At 38.1% G+C, this 17,325-nt stretch overlaps 1 protein-coding gene across 4 annotated transcripts in view; it reads left to right on the top strand.

Annotated features, from left to right (window-relative positions):
- EPB41L2 (erythrocyte membrane protein band 4.1-like 2) overlaps positions 1–17,325 on the top strand; it is a 131,536-nt gene that overhangs the window by 46,143 nt on the left and 68,068 nt on the right. For all 4 annotated transcript variants that reach the window (XM_009319044.1, XM_009319043.1, XM_009319041.1 and 1 more), the window contains exons 2-3: positions 1,481–1,965; positions 4,278–4,490. In XM_009319044.1, coding sequence (XP_009317319.1) covers positions 1,495–1,965; positions 4,278–4,490 — 684 coding nt within the window. In that variant the 5' untranslated portion in view covers positions 1,481–1,494. The remainder of the gene's footprint in view (positions 1–1,480; positions 1,966–4,277; positions 4,491–17,325) is intronic.

Genomic DNA, 17,325 nt, shown 5'->3' with positions numbered 1-17,325 from the left:
TGAACTAATAGCCTCCTGACTCTAAAGGCAGGCATTGATGGCAATCAATTGGGAGGGGGCCCAATGTTTTAAAGTTATAAATGTGATTGTAAGTAACCTGTTAACCTTCAGGCCAGACAAACGGACCATCAGTTTAAAACTCATTGTTTGAAGAAGGTTGTAAATAAATATCAGTGACTTCTAATGTTATCTAACCATTTTAAACTTACTTTGGACCCTGGTGTGCTTATTTTTGTTGGCCCACTTCAATAAATTGGATAAATTAATTATATTATGTTTTCAAAATAACGCAGCAAAATCCAGTGCCACACAGCTAACAAAACTTGTTTATTCTACTTAATATTTTTTCAAGAAATAGCAAATAATTTTAAGATTAAAGATTATTATCGCGTATCCTGTTGTTATAGTATTATGATTTGTCTTTAATTTCACTGAAGGAAGAGCAGGCAAAAGTGGTGAGAGAGTATAAGAGTTATGTATGATTTTATGTTGATCGGTATGAACCCATGATTAAGAACCCAATCTTTAAAAAAAAAAAAAAGTACGCTTCCTAGCATTATTAGTGGTTTCATCAGTATCACTGACTTACAATTTCTAATTTTTTTTTTTTTTTTTGTACTTGGTATCATGCTCACCATCCCTTTTTCCCTTTTCTTTGGTAAGCTCGCTCTTTCATTTTCCTCCATCCCCACCACTGGTTCACAGACAGAGATAAGGAAATTGTGAAAATACATCCTTAACTTTAAATGCAACAGATTTGACTATAAACTAAAATCTGTGACTTGCCATCTAAAATCAGTCTGCTGCTGATACTGTCAGCTGTAAGCCTACTGGTTGCTTCTTTGCTGAAAAGGTATGGATGGTAAGGAGCATGGAAGAATTATATAAAGTCTAGGAGTATAGATATTTTAACTGAGTCTCTTTTAAGGCAAGAATGGCTTTTCTTAATGTAAAAAGGAACAACTAAAAGCATGCACTCTTTCTTGATTTAAAAAGGCTTTCTGTATAAAACTTGGTAAGTGTCACTGAATAGCAGGGGGGTTGTATCTACCAGTTTAACTAGAGAAGGTGGATGCTCTTCTGAAATTTGAGCTTCTGGGTCAGCCAAGGAGCCCAGTAGAAAGAGAACTGAAGTTACTCATGAAATAATCTTGGCCGATAACCTTAGGAGTAGTTTATAATAAAACAAATGCATTTCAGTAAGCACACTTAGATTTTTATCAAGGAGAAGGAAACTATTGGTAGATCTATCTCTCTAGAGCAGTATTTTTGAAAATCTTTGTCTGCAGAGCACTAAGTTACTGGTAAGCACTTAGCTTACTGGTTTTACTTGTGAGCTGAGAATTTGGAAAGAAGTATTTCTTTAACCCTGATAAGTTTAATTTAGAAACTCTTGTAGATTATTACTGCAAATAATGTAAGAGTCAGTAAAACTAGTAATGCTACATAACAAAACTATTTTTATTTTTGCTTTTTTTAGTGTAAGTTTTGACAATGACAACTGAAGCTGGCTCAGAGACTGAAGTAAAGAAAGATTCTGAGCAGCTGGGACCAGACAAAGCCAAGGACAAGCCTGAAGAAGCATCAGAGACTCCAGAAAATCAAAAGTCCAGGGAAACAACCTCTGAGGAAGCTCAAGATTCTTCCTCTGTCCCAATACCAACTAGCCAAAGTAGTCCAAGTAGCCAGAAGAAGGAAAAAGCTTCACCTGAAAGCAAGGGTATTTCTCGTTTCCTTCCCCCCTGGCTTAAGAAACAAAAATCATACACCTTGGCAGAGCCGAAAGATGAGACCAAGAAAAGGACCACAGGGGAAGAAAAAGTAGTTGAAGAAAGTGAATGCCAGACAGCAGAGGGAGTGGCTCAGCCAAAAAAGAGCTTAGAAGATGCAGCGGCTGAAAATCAGCATAATGCTAAAGCAGACGACAAAGAAGAAAAACATTCTGTTAGTAGTGCTGAAACACAGGTACGTGTAGGAACGCTAATGGATGCTTTGGAGTAATTTTAATGAGACCTGATTCATGATTTATGTAATTCATGTAAGGCTTTGTTAGGATCGTATCGGGGAAAAAGTGACAGCTACTATCTGGCCTTTTGTGCAGCTGGGTTGATACAGTTATAAGTAGCATAGCTGGTAGCATAGCTGGTTTTAAAGGTTCTTGCTCTGTGGCAGACCATTTTTTTACTCCAGTTGTTCTAGATGTCTAATTTTAGCGTAAGCTCACACTTTGGCATAGTTCAAAGGAACATTGAACTGTATCATTGTGGTAGAAATGACCAGGGATAAGAGGAGAAGCTTCTTAAGTCAACTTTGTCTCTGAAGCCATTGGATCACAAGAATACCTCCTTAGTGACTTAATCCATTTGTTATTTGTTGTGGTTATCTTTGAGTCCTTATCTCAGTTTTTGTTATCCTTTACCTAGAAACCATGCTTGTGGTCACTGTCCTTATTGATTCATTCTGGGAGGTTGGTGCTGAGTTCCAAGACAAACGCCACCTTCTGCAGTACTCCAGAGTCTTGCTTTTTGAAAAGTTGCATGTCAGTTCCTAACACTCAAACCTCACATTCTAGGGTGGCGAAGATGATCAAGGGTGCAGAGAATCTTTCATATGAGGAGGGGCTGAGAGAGCTGGTACTGTTCAGCCTGGAGAAGAGAAGGGTCAAGGGGAATCTTATCAATGTGTATAAATACCTGAAGGGAGGGTATGAAAAGGAGCCAGACTTTCTCAGTGGTATGCAGTTAAATGACAAAAGGCAATGGGCACAAATTAAAAACATGAAATTCCATCTCAAATCAGAAAAAAATCTTTTTTACTGTGATAGTGGGTCAAACATCAAAAGACGCTTAATACCTTTGTTGGCGACATGGACAGTGGGATCGAGTGCACCCTCAGCAAGTTTGCTGACAACACCAAGCTGTGTGGTACGGTCAACATGCTGGAGGGAAGGGATACCATCCAGAGGGACCTTGACAGGCTTGAGAGATAGGCCCGTGCGAACCTCATGAAGTTCAACAAGGCCAAGTGCAAGGTCCTGCACGTGGGTCGGGGCAATCAAAAGCACAAATACAGGCTGGGAGGAGAAGGACTTGGAGGTGTTGGTTGATGAGAGGCTCAACATGACCCAGCAATGTGCACTTGCAGCCCAGAAAGCCTACCGTATTCTGGGCCGCATCAAAAGAAGCGTGACCAGCAGGTTGAGGGAGGTGATTCTCTCTCTGTATTGCACTCTCATGATACCTCACCTGGAGTACTGCGTCCAGCTCTGGGGCCCACAACATAAGAAGGACATGGACCTGTTGGAGCTGAGTCCAGAGGAGGGCCACAAAGATGATCAGAGGGCTGGAGCACCTCTTCTATGAAGAAAGGCTGAGAGAGATGGGGTGGTTCAGCCTAGAGAAGAGAAGGCTCCGGGGAGACCTTATAGAAGCCTTCCAGTACCTGAAGGGGGCCTACAAGAAAGCTGGAGAGGGACTTTTTACAAGGGCATGTAGTGATAGGACAAGGGGTTATGGCTTTAAACTGAAAGAGGGTAGATTTAGATTAGATATAAGGAAGAAACTCTTCACCATGGGGGCGGTGAGGCACTGGAACGGGTTGCCCAGAGAAGCTGTGGATGCCCCATCACTGGAAGTATTCAAGGCCAGGTTGGATGGGACTTTGAGCAACCTGGTCTAGAGGAAGGTGTCCCTGCCCATGGCAGGGGGGTTGGAACTAGATGATCTTTTAAGGTCCCTTCCAACCCAAACCATTCTGTGATTCTATGAAACACTGGAACAGGTTGCCCAGAGACATTGTGGAGTCTCCATCAGTGAAGATACTCAGAACCCAACTGGATATGGTCCTGGGCAAACTGCTCTAGGTGGCCCTAGAGGGGTCCTAGGTAGGGGCATTGCACTAGATGGTCTCAAGAGGTCCCTTCCAACCTCAACCACTCTGTGATTCTGTATAACTTGACTTTCATAAACACTGGTTTTTAGTTTTGTATTATTCCTGGAGCTTCTTTGTTTCTGTTAGGAAAAAAGCCAATAAAACATTAAAAAAATTGTCTCATTTCAAGGAATGGAAAAAAAGGCACCTTCTGTGGTTTGAGAACATGAATATCTGGTCCCCAAAGGAAAACCTTAATGCTTATACTGGTTATTGTGCTTCCAGTATGTGGATAATTCTAATGAAAGCTTAATGTCTTATTTATTAGTAGCTTATAAAATAAACGAATAAGTTAAAAATATTCACCTTCCTGAGTTTCAATCATTGTTTAACTGTATTTTACATAGCCTGCCAAAGAAGATGGTAAAGAAACGGAAGTAGAGAAAGTTGCAGAGGAAAAGGAAGGAAAACAAGAAGAAAAAGAAAAAAGGGAGACAAAAGAAGTGCAGACAGCTGAAATTAAAACAGAAAACATTCCTCAGAAGTCTCCCAAGAAATATAAAACTGTGCAGTCTAAAGTGATGCTTCTGGATGGCACGGAATACAGCTGTGACCTAGAGGTAAGCCATCAAGTCTCTATATAAAGAGCTCTTTTTCTATAGAGAAAAAGAAAATTTGCTTTCTGAGAGTTTAACAAATATATTTTTTGTATATCTAGTGAGCTCATTACAATGTTATATTCACATTGCTATCATCACGGGCCAGTTAGCATTTCATTTTAAAACTCCATCTTTAAGACCTTATCAGATTATCCTTTAAAATGCACTCTGAGGTACACTAGCAGATAAGATAAAATGCAATATACAAATCCTTTCAATGATGATTGTTTGACAGCTCAAACTTGATGTTTTTGTGAAAGATTAAGGTTTTCCTGAAGGTAGTGTCACATGTACTAACAACTTGAAAAAAAAAAAAAAAAAAAAAAAATTTATGAAGTTGTGACAACTTTATCTCAGCTGGAGAACTAAAGTTTAAAAAGTTTGCTTCAAAGAAGAATTCTGTTACAGGTATAAAATACATATGTGTATTTAAAGTTATGTCCTAGTTTCAAATTTTCATGGCTGCATGGATTGCTTGTTTACAACTGTAAATTGATGGGTTAGATATAGTGTGTATTTGTCTGTTAAATCTGACTTCGGATCACTAACAGAAATAGGGATTGTGAGCTAAATGGAAAATAGCTTCTTGGCTTTAATATCCTTTGAATATATATACACACGCTCTTTCAGTCTGACCATAGTGTCCAAGTTCTAAGTCAAATAATAGTTGTTTGATATTTTAGATCAAGATTAAATTATGAAACATGTAATTACATGAAAGGAGGAAAGAAGTTGCATTCCGAATCTTATTTCAGTGAAATAACCTTTGGTTTGATTTATTATGAGAATTTTTGAGTAAGGTAGTAAGTAGATCTTATCAGCAGATTATTTCAGGCTAGTACCATCTACCAAAAGATGCCAGTCAATTCAGTACAAAGGTGTAGAGGCTGTTCTCTATTAGAAAGTTCAATTGTAATCATTTTTGCCGGTAGAAGATGCAGCACCAACTATTATACACTGTCTGACTTCTTCAGGCACGCTTTTGAAGAGTTGGGAATTGTTTTAACTAGAAACTCCCTATTTCATGCTGGATTGATGGATACTCCAGAAATAAGCTCATTTATTTAATACTGGGATATGGTGCCCCCTTGGAAAGAAGACAGTGTTCCTTGTAGGACAGCTTATATTTGGAAACCATAATTCCAGCCAGTCTGTTGTAAGACACATTAAAATTTGCTTAGTTCTATTTTGTAATTCCAGTAAACTTTGCAGACACTTGAAAACCACGTTCATAGTGCCTGAAGACTTTAGCTTTGTATCTCAAAGGTTGTGTAGGTGATATTTTCGAAAGTTCTTCCAGCTAGTAGCACCAAAGGCAGATTCTAATAATGAGGCTTGGTTCCCTTTAACAGCTGCATCCCAGTCCTAAAAAACCCTCTGCTCTTCAGCAGTTGCTTTCGCAGGACAGGAGCTCTAAGCTGTTCTTGGGTTCAATTATTTGTAAACCTCTGGGAAAAAGAGGAATCCAGTGAATTAAACACCTGGTGAAGTCTGGCTTTCTGATGCTTCACTTCTAGTTGTTGCTTCCAGTCATAGTCATTTCTCTTTGAAATTTGTCTCATTGCTGTTTGTTCTAGTCACACGAGATGGCTGTGAGGTGATGAGAAGTTTCTATGGCCATATAAGCTGCTAGTTTAGAACATCAAAATTTTCATTTATGGGTTCAGTAAGCTAAAGATGTGACCAAGCAGCATGATATGATTCAGCGTGTTCTGCACAATGGTACCTAATGCGACACCCACAGCAAGTAGACTTTTAAGTGAGTATTAGCACCACAATGCACTGGTAGTTATGTGGAGAATTAATATTTGTTCTCAGTGGTGATAGGTTTCTTCACTAAAGTCAACTCCTCCTTTACATTTCCGTCTTATGCTTTGCACTAGAGTATCCATTTGTTTGGAATGGGGGAAAAATAGTTGTTCTAGACTACACTTGTGAACATAGTTGTTACATTTTGCATGATGTTGTAACTAACTGATAAGCTGTGGTGCCTTGACTGAATATCTGAGTTATGAAGGGCCATTAAAATTTGCGCCTTTGCTAAAACCAGGCATCTAGATATGCCTTTCAAATTGATCTAAGGATGAAAGAGTGGTGATGTTACGGCCCTTCCTAGACCCAGCTGATTCCTTGAAAATACTCCCATTTTTGTCTAATGTAAATTGTTCAATTTTTGACGTAGTACACACATTACAAGTCATGCGGTAGTGCAGGCTTCTGCTTGAAGCCTTTTGTCTTCTCGTGCTTCTTTCCAGTGTCCGTCACTCAGTCCCTACACTGTTTGATTGTGGTCTTCTGATTATTTGTAATAAATAAGACTTTGCTGTAAGAACAGAAGCAAAAATTAATTAAGGAGGAGGACAGAGTAGAATAGAAACAATCTGTTTTATATGTTCATTTGAATCATTTATAGGACATGAGCAGTGCTGACTGCAATTTTATAAATGAACTCATGTTCTTAAATACATGTAGAGCTATTTATGCTCTACTACTGTACCAAAATATTAAAAGTCCCAGAAAGTTGCTTCAACTGATAACTGAAATTCCAGTTTGTGCTCTCTGCAGTGGATCCTAGTAGATCAATTTCTGATACTGACCTTTTCTTTAGTCTTCCTTTAATATTTAGTGTTTGGGTAAATGTTGGTTTAATTTCTGCTTTACAAAGTAACAGAAATTTATAGAAGATTTAAAAAGCAAGTAAACAAAAACTCTGCAGTCTAAGCACAAAATGCAAAGCCCAGGTTACCTTGCTTGACTTTCTAGCAAATTGGGTTTTAGTTTGGAGGAATTTCCATGGTTGAGACATTCCTGATGCTTCTTCCAGTTTTTACTATGCACTGTAGACCAACTTCATTATATTTTATTTACATTAGAGACACTTCTTTAAATATATATACTTGCTAATAAGGAAGTAAAACTGAAAAATACCTTGTTTTCATTACTGTTATTTTACAGACAGCTTTTGGTAGAACCCTATCTTTTTCTAATTGCCATCTTAAACCTTCGTGATAAATCAGTAATAAAATCTGAGCTAATACACTATTTCTTGGGATCTTTTCTGTTTGAGTTACAATCACATTCCTTTTTTTCTTGTAGAACTGCATCAATTTATATTCACGTAACTTAAAAGGAGTGTGAAAGAAGACAAAATATGACCCAGCAATTTATTCTGTTAGATTTTGTCATTGTTCATTCTTATGGCATGTGTCTTTATTTAAGACAATAGCTGGGAAAGGGCATAAAAGAAGATAAAGCCATGATACAGTAGCTTCAGTGTCAGCATGCAGATCAATGCTGTAGTTAGTATTAGCTGATAGGATTCTCAGCAGTAACTAAATACTGAAACTTTTGTGACCAATTAGTAGATACAATACTATACAATTAATTTGTAACAGTCGTGTAATCATAATGTAAGAGGACTTGATATGAGTTCAGATATTATATACCTTAGATTCACTAGAATCTTAATAGATAATCTTGACGTGGATCGTAATGCTTTGTTTCTTTAAAAAAAAAAAAAAGTACTGATGAACTATTCCTAGTCCATAAGCTGTTTTAGTCAGAAAAACTTTACTTTTCCAGCTTGATCATCTTCTTATCAGTAAATAGCTAATAGCAAAAGCCTGAAGATGCAATTTGGAAATTAATGGAAAAAGGGAGGGTCAGGTTAGGGAACATTTAAACTAGAGATAAAAGTCCCATGGGACCTTATGGGATGCACCCACGAGTGCTGAGTGAGCTCGCTGATGTTAGTGCAAGGCCATTCTTCATCATCTTTGAAAGGTCCCAGCAGTCAGGGGAGGTTCTTGGGATTTGAGGGGGGAAGGGGAAGGGGAAGCAAATGTCATTCCTATTTTCCAGAAGGAAGTTGTGGGAAATTTCAGACTGATCAGTCTCACCTCAATCCTTGGGAAAGATTATGGTGCAAATAATCCTTTCCAAACTTCTAGGAAAAGAAGGTGCTTGGCAGCAGTCAGCATGGATTTACAAAGGGGGGACCATATCTTCTACAATGTGGTGACTGGCTCTGTGGATGAGGGACAAGCTGTGGATATCATCTCAGCTTTAGCAAGGCTTTTGACACTTTCCTATGATTGTTCTAGACAAACAGATGTTGTATGGGCTAGGTAAGTGGACAGAGAGATGGACTGGAAACTGGCTCAACTGCTGGGTTCAAAAGGTTGCCATCAGTGGCCCGAAGTCCAGATGGAGGCTGGTCACTAATGCTATACTAAAGGCATTGATACCATGGCAATTAATGGCCTGGATGATGTTACAAAGTGCATCCTCAGCAAGTTTGTAGATGATGATAAAACTGGGAAGAGTGGCTGATATATCAGAGGGACCTGGACAGGTTGGAGAAATGGGCAGACAGGAATCTCGTGAAGATCCACAAAGAGAAATACGAAGTCCTGCACTTGGGGAGGAACAACCCCATGTACCAGTACAGGCTGCTCAGATTGGCTGGAAAGCAGCTTTGCAGAGAAAGAACTGGGGTGGTGGTGGTGTCCTAATGGACAACGGTGACCATGGGCCAGAAATGGGCCCTGGCAGCAAAGAAGGCCAACAGCTTCCTGGCCTGCAGTAGGAAGAATGCTGGCAGCAGGTTGAGGGAGATGGTCCTTCCCCTCTGCTCAGTACCTGGTGTGCTGGGTCCAGTTCTTGGCTGCCCAGTACAAGGGAGACTTGGACGTGCTGGTGAGAGTCCAGCAAAGGACTGCAACATGCTTTAAGCTTCTGATGTATGAGGAGGGACTGACAGAGGTGGAACTGTTCATCCTGGAGAGGAGGAGGCTCAGGGAGGTTTTAGCACTGTGTACAAATACCTGGCTGGTGGTTGAGTAAAGAAGATGGAGCCAGGCTCTTCTCAGGGGCGCCCAATGATAGAATGAGAAGAAATGAGTGCAAACTGAAATACAGGGAATTCCACTGAAACATGAATGTGAGGGTATATTAATTGAGGGTGATCAAGCAGCAGAACAGATTGCCTAGGTAGGTTGTGGAGTCACCACCCTTTGAAATACGCAAAATCTGAGTAGCCAAGGCCTTGACCAACCTGTTGTGAGCAGTGGTGTTAGACTAGATGACCTCCAGAGGTCCCTTTAAACCTCAACTGATGTACATAATTATAGCTATATTTCACCATTGTAGGAGTATAATTCAGGAATTACTCTAAACATGTTAGCTGTGTTAATAATTTAATTTAGACTATATAATGCACATTACACACATACTCTGTCAATTAAAAACTGATAATAGCATGAATGGTATTAACATACAGTTATTATTAAAGAAATAAAATAAAACCAATGGCATAGCTGTAAATCCATGAAGTTGACTAATAATGTAACAATTGCAGTGCCTATATGCAATCAGCCCCAATCCCTGGTTGACGCTACCATCTTGACATTTTGCAAGGAGCTATCTAATGTGCTACCTTAGTAACCCTTCTTCCCATACCTAGTCTCGGTGAATTGAAGCTCTGTTATGTTGGAGGGTTAGCACCTACTACCTGTTGTGGTGTGGTGTATCATTGAGGTGAAATGATGATTCTGACTTAGACACTTTGGTGAAATATTAATCCTCATGCCAGCAATACTTAGCTGTGCTCTACAGTTTTCACTTTAAAAAGATACCTTTGAAATAATTTGGAGTTTACTGAAAAGGTGCTATTGCTGAAAAAGTGCAAATGGAAAAACAACATAATTCAGTATAAATTTTTTTTCATATTTTTAAGATAGAGCATGAAGGGGAACTCCATTTTTTCTTTTTTACGTCTTGTTAGGTTCTCAATTAATAGTTTTGTATGCGGTCCTTTTAGCAAGATGGTCACTTCTCACTTTTTTTCACTTGCAGGAAAAAGCAGTTTATCACTGTTGTTCAAGTGCCTGTTTTTCTCTAGCTTTCTTGAAGTAAGACAATGAATCTCTAAATAATGAAGAACTTCTTTAGGCTTGTTCCACACTTGTACAATTGGAAGACTGCACTTTGAGACGTTATACTGTCTGGGAGTACAGTTGAGTTCCGGCATAATATCCGTAGCAGTCCCTATTAAACAGCTTCTAAAATAGCAGCTCTCTTGTTACTGCTCATTGAATTCCATGATCTAGGCCAGTTGTTTAGTCTGACACCTATCTCTTTATTTCCCTCTATTTTCCTTTATTTTAAAAAGTAATCTTAGTATAGGTTCAGGTGCTTGCTGTCTTCCTATGTCTCAGTTCTGACAGATTTTTTTACTTTAATTTCCATTCTTTTTTCTGTCCACCTTGTTTTTCTTTTTTCCTGAAAACAGAATATCCACTGACAGTAGTCTGTGTGCTTAGGAAGAAATGCAATTTCAGTAGACCAGAAACTGCTCTCTAAGCTGCTATCCACGTTGTAATTAGTTTCTATCCTGCTTATATTCCCTTTTGCTTTGTGAGCTTAATTTAGTTCTAGACATATTTGTGGCTACATTTCTTCAGCTCTGGTGCTTTAAAACACTTCAACATACTTAATTTTTTTTTATAACATGGATTTTGAGTTTTGGCTATTGAAAGAATTAAACCTTGTTTCATAGAACATCTTATAAAAAAAAAAACACCCCCCCCCCCCCCCCCCTCCAGCTGTTGAAGCTGGTTTTGTTCTTTATTTTGCAAAGTGACATGTTTGGTACAAGTTAAATTAGATTAATTTCTCAAACAAAGTTGACTGGACTGTATATAGAAAGAATTTTTTCAAACTTAAAAAAATTGATATTTCATTTTGCTAAGATGCTAGTGAGCTTTCATAGAACACTTAAAAATAATTGTATTGGAAAAGAGGTTACAGTTTTTGGTTAAGGTTGGTGTTTAACAAAAGTTCATCTGGAATTAGTTTTTAAGTGTATCATGTCTGAGATTTAGACTAAGCAGCAAAAGCTCTATAGAGGTTGGTCTGGACCAGGCTCTCCATGCTTCACTAAACATTTTTAGAAATTTAGTATTTATCATGTGACAGTTGGATATCCTAACTTGCTGAAAATTGAGTTCAGCTGTATTCCTAAACGCTTGAATTCTGTAATACAAAGCTGAGATAGGTAGAGCGATTAATTTCAGTGGATAGGTGAAGTCCTGTAACTGTGATATGACCAAAGCCAATTTGGTTGAGATACCTGTTTTCTGTCCTGGTTACCACAGATTGGTTTTTGTAATAAGAATCCTGATATTGTTTAAGGATCTTGTCTTGGCAGTTGAGAACTGCGTGATGACATGTGTGGCAGTGGCTTTGTTTTTAACTGAGGGAGTGAGGGAAAAGAATTTTCAAGGCAAGATTGAGCAAATGATAATCTTTAGTAAATGTTTGGTTACATGAAGCAGGATTACTGTCTTGAGTGAAAGGTACTCATATCTAATCCTTGATATGTTTTCATGACCAAACTCAAATGTTATCACTATCCTTCAGTGCCTCTCAGGCTGTTAAGTGTTCTGCAGCATCTGTGTTCAAAAATATCAAAAATCATATTTAAGTATGTGTATTATCAGCATAGTTCAGCTCAAAGAGGGCAGAGTTAAGTTGCTTCAGGAATAGCCTTCCCTTAACACAGTTTTTACTGTTTTCCAGAAGTTGCAGTGTAGCTAAGTGGTGTGCTCTTGAGCGGACACAAGTTGCTGCAAGGTCCACTCACTTCATGTTCTTGATCTGTTTAATTAAGATTGGCCTTTCAAAATAATTATTTAGCATTTGAAGTATCAAATGTGATCACTTAAACTGCCTCAGTTTCTTTGACTGTAGTTCTTCAGTGCAGCCAGTGACTATTTAATCCAACTAAAACAGTTTTGCTCTCCATTCTTGATTATTTTTTCTTTCTTTCTTACAAAAGATGTCAACATGAGAGTCCTTGGGGGGAAAAAGAATCGGGAACAATATAAGTTTGTATTGCACTCAGAATTAAAGATATTTTTTAAAGCCCTATCATCCCAGTGAATAGCTTGTCCGTTCGGGCATTTTTCTGCTGTATTTGAACAGACATCATCATAGTTTTTCTTTACAAGTGCTAATTTATCTTGGAACCATGAGAAAAGTGAAAGAGAGGAGTTATTCCCAAAGATCATCTGAGGAAAAACTATGTTCTCAGCTGTTGTAGTTTAACCCCAGCTGGCAGCTCAGCCCCACACAGCTGCTTGCTCACTCCCCCCCCCATGGGATGGGGGAGAGAATCAGAAGAGTAAAAGTGAGAACTCGTGGGTTGAGATAAACACAGTTTAATAAATAAAGCAAAAGCCGTACGCACAAGCAAAGCAAAACAAGGAATTCATTCACTGCTTCCCATCGGCAGGCAGCTGTTCAGCCATCTCCAGGAAAGCAGGGCTCCATCACGTGTAATGATTACTTGGGAAGGCAAACGCCATCACTCTGAACGTCCTCCCTTTCTCCTTCTTCCCCTCAGCTTTATGCTGAGCACGACGTCATATGGTGTGGGATATCCCTTTGGTCAGTTGGGGTCAGCTGTCCCAGCTGTGTCCCCTCCCACCTTCTTGTGCACCCCCAGCCTACTCACAGAGAAGGCCTTCACTCTGTGCAAGCCCTGCTCAGCAGTAAGGAAAACATCCCTGTGTTATCAACACTGTTTCCAGCACAAATCCAAAACACAGCCCCATACTAGCTACTATGCAGAAAATTAACCCTATCCCAGCCAAAACCAGCACATCAGCTTAATGATGGACATTGCTTGTCCTCTGTCATTCTGGGGCGGGGGGAAAGTTGTATTTTAGATTTTGTTTTCTTTGCAGGAAAAAAATAGTCTGAACCTTATCTTTTTTCTTTTTGTTTTCCTTCGAGACAAACAATAGCTATCACTCATACTGTCTGAGGAAATATACTTCCCAAATCAAAGTTTATGCATTTCACCAGGTCTATGGCTGTATCTGATTTCTACACAGCATTCTTACTTCTGTTATTTTATACATGTACCTGAGTTCCTTCCTTCTCTATACACCTGGTAAGTCTGGAAGACGAAGTAATGGGACTCTCTGAAGAGTGCACATAATAGATGTGATAAGCGGGAGAATACGGAAAATAAATTTCCTGCCAACTCAAGGTCCAGTTTACACATAAAACTACTTCAAGCCTCTTTTTTTTGTGGTACTAGAGACTCAGAAGTTGTCTGAATACATTCCATATCCTTTTTTAAGATTTCTGTTAGAGTTTCTTGATATCATTACTTGGAGAGAGTAATGAAGAAGCCCAGGAACTCTTTGGAAGTTCTGTCTTCAGCCTGCTGCATCTTGGAGGGCTCTGTCATGATCAGCTGTGTTGTGTGCTGTGTGAGCCTTCCTTATGCCTCTGGTAACACATGGTTTTAAAGTGGCTGGTGTTACTTATTCCAACTTTCTGGATTATTACCGATAAATAATGGTGAATTGCAAAAGTTTTCTTTCAGAGGTGATATTTGGTACTGAAGTGTTTGACACTTTGAGTGGTTGAGACTGACACGCATCTAAGTTATTTTTCTTTGAGTACTTCTTAACTTGTTTTATGCGTGGAGTATTGAATTATATGCAGCAAAAATGGTATTTCCATGCGGTTGCCACTGCTTGCACATGGCATCGTAGGTTATTGTTTCTGAGAAGCTGACAGTTCTTCACTGAAGAAAAAGCTGGCTGCTAGTCTATCCAGAGATTAAGAAAGAAGTTGATTATTTTTTTTTAATGGCCTGATTTAGCTGCTTTAGGGTAAGAGTTCTGCACTTTAATATTAAAAGACAAAACCATCTTTTAACACACAGTAGTATAAAATTTGGGGAGAAAATACAGGTTTATCTGCAGATGATTCACATGAATCTTTTTTAACAAGCATCTTCCTCCCCCACCCCAGCACAATTAGTCTGGTTGACTTTCAAGGGCTGGAATAAGAGGCATAAAATTTGCTGAGGTGAAAATGCAGTATGTCTGTGACAGTAACCAGTAGACAGGGACAGTAAGTAGATTGTGGTGTCCTGCTAGCTCTTCTGTTCTTGGATTGATTTTTTTTTTTTGTTTTTGTAGCTGAGCAACAATTGTGAAGATGTTCTGGGATTTGGTTTGATCATGGGGTTTCACAAGTGCATTGTGAAATACCAATGTAAAACTTACTCCTGTTTATACAGGAAAAATAGGAGCGCTCTAGGGCTTCTTATCCCTATCCCCTGTAAGCAAGGGTTAAGCCTCAATATTGTCAACTGAAAAGGGCGGGGGTAGAAGTAGATTTTGCATAAAGGAACTGTGTGTCATGTCACTCTACTTTTTTTTTTTCCTTGGAATCTTCAGAAAGGAGTTGAATTTTGGGAGCAAATATTTATAAGGAACTCTTATCTATGTACTTCTTAAAAAAAAAAAAGATAAACCTGCACAAATTGCAATGCAATTATAAACTTAGTTATATCAGTACAAAATTTGTATGATGTGCACTTTGTTCTAACTGGAATTATTTTAGTTTATTTTGAATGGATTAGTTACATGTGTAAACTTAGCCTGTATTATATGAACAAAATTTAGGATTTATTACAATTTAAAGTCTAGTTAAAATCAAATTGACATCTGCATAACAAGACATTTTCTTGGAATCTATATTGAGTCAAAGCACTTTTTAGAAAAAAAAAGTGTATTTCTATGTGACATGCAGAATGCATTGAGAGAGATTTCAGAGTAAACAAAAATTGGTTTCTGTGACAAAATGTTTCTGAAAGCTAATTCCTGTGTGTGTCTTCTCTCTGACATGTGTCACTTGTTGCTGAGTGCCACGGAATAGAAACTGATAGGAGATGCTCAGTTAGAAAAAAATAGCTTTAACATGTTGAGATAGCAAGCTTATATATGAAGTTTTTTGTGGGAAAATAATTCACTCATGGCAAATCAGCATGTTTTTACTGTGTTATAGACACATCTTTGCAAAGGACTATAATTCGATGCTGTTCTTTCGTAGTTCAGAATTTGTCATCAAATGTTGCTGTAGGAGTACGGGTACAATTGTACCCTTCTTGTTTCTTTGCCACTTGTATGTTTTGTATATTAATAATTAATTTAAGTTCTTTTTTGCAGTCACCTAGTGTTGTTTGACAATGGAATTATTTCTTCTGGCTTGTTTTTGCATGTCTTTCCCGTTGCCTAGGGCACGACTGACATGGTTGCTGTTTGGCTTCCACATAAAGCACATATCAGATATTTCTCTTTTTTGAGGGTTACTTTGTAAATTAATTTATCGCCTCTGAGTGTAATCTGTTTGTTCTTTTGCCCTTAGAACTCTTTATTTTGCCTTAATAGGTCTTCTGACTGGTGTCAACTTGCCAGTTTGAACTCTAAGTCAATAAGTCTTTCTACAGAACTGTTTAAACAGATATTTCAACTTCTTTTGTGATGATTTCTTTCAGTTTTTTTCCTCATCTATCTTTGTACTTTTATTACTTTGCTTTTGTAGATGCAAATTTGAAGGACCTGGTTTATAGTCTTTTTCTTGAGTATAACTTCTCCAAATATGCTTGTCTGAATGCCAGTGTAGATGGAACATTTAAGGTACTCCACCGTTGCCCAGAAAAGTCCATGACCTGTCAGCATAATGAAGCTAAGCCTTGTACTAGATGAAACCTATTCCTCAGTTCATTGTAATTTGAAATTCTTACTGTAAGTGTTTCATGGTCTTTAATTTTTTTTTTTTTTCCCCAGAAATAAACTGTAGTCAATTCTACCATCAGTGTCCCTGCATTGGTATCTTGGATAGTTGATAAAATATGTCTCCCTGGTCTGTAAGAGATAATTCTCTTGTATTACTCTGTATCTTGGCTACTTGCTCTGAGGAATTAAAAACTTTAAGTGGGAGTACTGTTATGAACTTTGATACCAGCCACTCTTCAAACTTGCTTTATTTTGGTTTTTGGGAACCCTGCAAGTTTCATAAGGAAGAAAAATAACCTCCATTGAACCAAGAACCTCCACTTCTATTTAAGTCCTTTAATTTTTAGTCTAAAATGTATAAAGTTCCTTAAGTCCACATGTTCCATATTAACAAAGTAGATGGATTTTCTGCATTCTGTAGCTTTAAAGTAAAAATGTCCAAAGCTCTTCATCTCTAGGAAACTTCTGAAATATATGATGAAACAATATTGTATGGAAGTATTACACTAAAGATGATGAGTTATGTGTACACAATATGTGCCTACATAGAGCTTGAGCAATTAATTCAATTAATTTATTTTAACCTTAAAACTATTGTATCTCTTAGAGATAACGTCCATGTAGCCTCAGACTCTTCAGAGTAATGTGTGAATGCCTGGAGAGGAAGAAAGAGGGAGAAACCATTGTTTGAATAGTTCTGGAGGAACATGACTTAAAACAACTTTCACAGGCTGTGAACTGTTAGGAAGTTTCAGTTACCTTTTATTACTTTCTTTAAAGAGAGTTCAGTTCGCTTACACTTACGTGTAGTTATCCTTGTATCAGAGAGACTTGTCAAAGTATGTGAGGATGAAAAGTATTGAGTGCTATTTGCCAAAAATTGTAAACGACTGAATCTTTGTGCTTACTTGAAATGACAGAAGCATATCAAAGGATAAAATAACTTGGGGTCATGATTCAATAGTGTAATATTTGTGAGATGTAATGGCAGTTGAGTTTTAATAGCTTCAGTGAGCAGACTGTTGGAATGTTTGAGATTTAATTTCTAGAAGCAATTTTTAATTTTTTTCAGCACAGTGCAAATGACATAATTTTGACCTAGTCCTTTCCTGATAATTGATGTCTGTGGGAGCAGGTGTAAGTTATTAATCTTTTGGGGTGATCTACATGTGCCTCTTGCTTTGGGGGGG

Source organism: Pygoscelis adeliae, unplaced genomic scaffold (assembly GCF_000699105.1).
Source record: "Pygoscelis adeliae isolate BGI_AS28 unplaced genomic scaffold, ASM69910v1 Scaffold172, whole genome shotgun sequence".
NCBI lineage: Eukaryota > Metazoa > Chordata > Aves > Sphenisciformes > Spheniscidae > Pygoscelis > Pygoscelis adeliae.
Note: the sequence above shows the minus strand (reverse complement) of the source record. Positions and strands in the feature narration are given on the sequence as shown.